General features: G+C 31.4%; 1 protein-coding gene across 1 annotated transcript; it reads left to right on the forward strand.

Moving 5' to 3' along the window:
• Positions 1-330: 330 nt before the first annotated feature.
• Positions 331-1,614, forward strand: TRIADDRAFT_60627 (uncharacterized protein; the record flags this gene model as incomplete). Its single annotated transcript, XM_002116537.1, has 2 exons — positions 331-410; positions 555-1,614. 2 exons carry the CDS (start codon positions 331-333, stop codon positions 1,612-1,614), a joined length of 1,140 nt encoding a protein of 379 aa, XP_002116573.1.
• Positions 1,615-2,656: the final 1,042 nt, after the last annotated feature.

Consider the following 2,656-nt stretch of genomic DNA (forward strand, 5'->3'; position numbering starts at 1 on the left):
TCATCGGATTGCATAACAAGCTACTTTACGTGCTCAAACTTATTTCATTCCTGTTAGAGATAGCTTACTCAGGTAGCATTATTTAAATAGGCCTAAGCGCGTGTCTAAAAATTAAAAAAAAACTAAACTTTGAGATTAAAATCATAGAACATTTTATTATACGATTAGATAACAATTTTTCAGCTGATTAACCAAAAATTTACTTTGCTATTTATCTACAGTATACCTCTAACATTGCATCCTTGGCTTTTACAGATCATATGTTTGTGATCTAAAAAATTACTTGAATTAAGAAAAAAAAATTTTAATTTATTTCGAACCGAAAAGAAAATGGTTGCGGATCTTATGTCAGAGAGAGAGGCAATGATGAAGTTACGAGAAAGACTCTTGATTATTGCTAGCCAAGAAAGGTTCGAGCCATGTAGAGAAATCAAATTTACTGATTTAAGTTAGTTTACAAGAGCAGTAATAGTTAAATGATTATTGTATTCAGATCTTTATTTCCTGCCTACGAACCAGAATAATTATTTTAAATACTTATTTTGCATAACCAGTAGCTCGTTCATCCAGCGAAAGAAATCTCAAAGAATGCTCAAATTACAGCTAAAGAAGATGCAGCAGAATTATACAAAACGATATTATGGTAAGGAATCGGAGAGCGACGATGACGACACTACTACAAATGACTATAGCAGGGAGCATTATTATGTAACAAGGCGACTGAAGAGAAGAAATCGTAATGGTCGATATGGTCAACGATCAGCTTCTATTTCATCAAATGGCCTACTCGATAATTGTAATACTGAAAATCTTCCGCCGTATAAATTAAGTCATAATCGCTTACCGAAAAAAACCTTAATGAAATGGAAAGATTCCAATATAAATTTCACTACAGATTGTGTATCAAATTTTAGTGATGATGGAAGTGATAGCTCTTGCCAATACTCAAAATTCATAGATAGTACAACTTCAGGAAAGAAGCTTTTGCAATCACGCGTGATTGTGGATGCTGGATCAGAAATAGAATCAGAACCAGAACTAATTCAAGATTCATCATCCGTAACGGCAACTGAGAATGGAATGAACTTTTCTTCTTACGCTTGTGGTGTGAATAGACATACAGATCAAGAAGTTAGCAAATGTAATGAATTTGAAGAAATGGCAAATGAAGCGGCAAATAATCAGCAAGGAAGGGCTCAAATGTCGATTGCAAAGCTTAATAATTTGTCTAGACATTCTACAATTACATCGAATACAACTAATAATAATATTGCAAAAACTACGTCTATTACAGTCGATACGGAATCACACCAAGAAGATATAAATCAAGTGAAAGCGAAGCATGGTCAACTTAAGCGTTTAAGAAAGATATTCAAAAAATCGGTACCATTAAGACTACTTTCCCTGTTCCGATCGACTCTTTTCTCTGTTGATAACGAAGCTAGCAATAAGGACAATTCTAGAAGCGATGGGTTTTCTTCAGGCACTGATAGTCTGGATTTTCATTTATTTTCTTGTATGGGAAAATCTGAACAAGAAATGCATAATTCAAACGAATGTTTAAATACGTGTTTATATCATAACCAGCTATCTCCGGTTTTGACACCCATTTAGATCACTATGCAATGTAAATAAATTCTTTCAATTAACTTAGTGTATCTTAAAAATAAGACAAATTAAGGATAAATTATGGGCTAATTATACAAAGGTATAAGCGATAATATAATTAGCAGTTCGCAAAACGTTCTCAGGTGATGCTTGATAAATTCGATTTAAGCACATCTTAGTTCTGATATATATTATTTGCGATTACCGTATTTCTGTTCTATAGCCTTTCTATTTAGTGAAAAAGTTTAGGTAATTAAAAGTGAGAATTTCAAAAATTTTTCTGTAGCAACAGTCAACATTTTGAAAATGATGTCTGTAGGATCAGTCCGGACTATATATCATTACGTATTATATATTAGTAATAGCCTGTATAGTCTGTAACACTGAGTCAGAATTATAAATTAAATTATATGTTCATTAAATAGATAGTTACGTCTCTTGCTTATTATTCTTGAGGTCAAAACCTGTTCTATTTAATGAATAATAGCTGTAATCTAATTTAGAATCGCTGAAATTTAAACACTCCATTCCTATTTCTGTTGTTCTTCTTTCACGTGATGAAAGCGAAAAATAATTTTTATATAAAAGAGCTAATGTGTATTATAATTACTAATTGTGAATTTAGAATATTGAATTACTCGATCTGTCATCCTGTTTAAGATATTTTCAGAGCTTCGTTAATGTGTGTATACTCTTCGAACCTCCTGCTCGATTACTTGTATATATATACAAACTTTTTAAATATTTTTCCATATGGAATATGGAACTATCATGACTATAATAAAAATAAAAAATCGTTAATAATATAATAATTAGAGTCCATATATTTTTATTACGTATATAATGGAATAGTTGATATCTTACATTGAAGATATATTTTCCTTCAGTATTATGCAATGCCTCCCACTTATACTGTCTTCAGACCTCGTAGTTTTGCAATTAATCCTGAGTGGCAATTGCAAACAGTTTCTAGGTTACAGTAGTAATTCTTGATGGATTAGACTAAGAACTACAGTACTACTTTACCCATAAATTTCTATTTCGATAA

This window comes from Trichoplax adhaerens, genomic scaffold, assembly GCF_000150275.1.
Source record: "Trichoplax adhaerens TRIADscaffold_16 genomic scaffold, whole genome shotgun sequence".
In the NCBI taxonomy this organism is placed as follows: domain Eukaryota; kingdom Metazoa; phylum Placozoa; class Uniplacotomia; order Trichoplacea; family Trichoplacidae; genus Trichoplax; species Trichoplax adhaerens.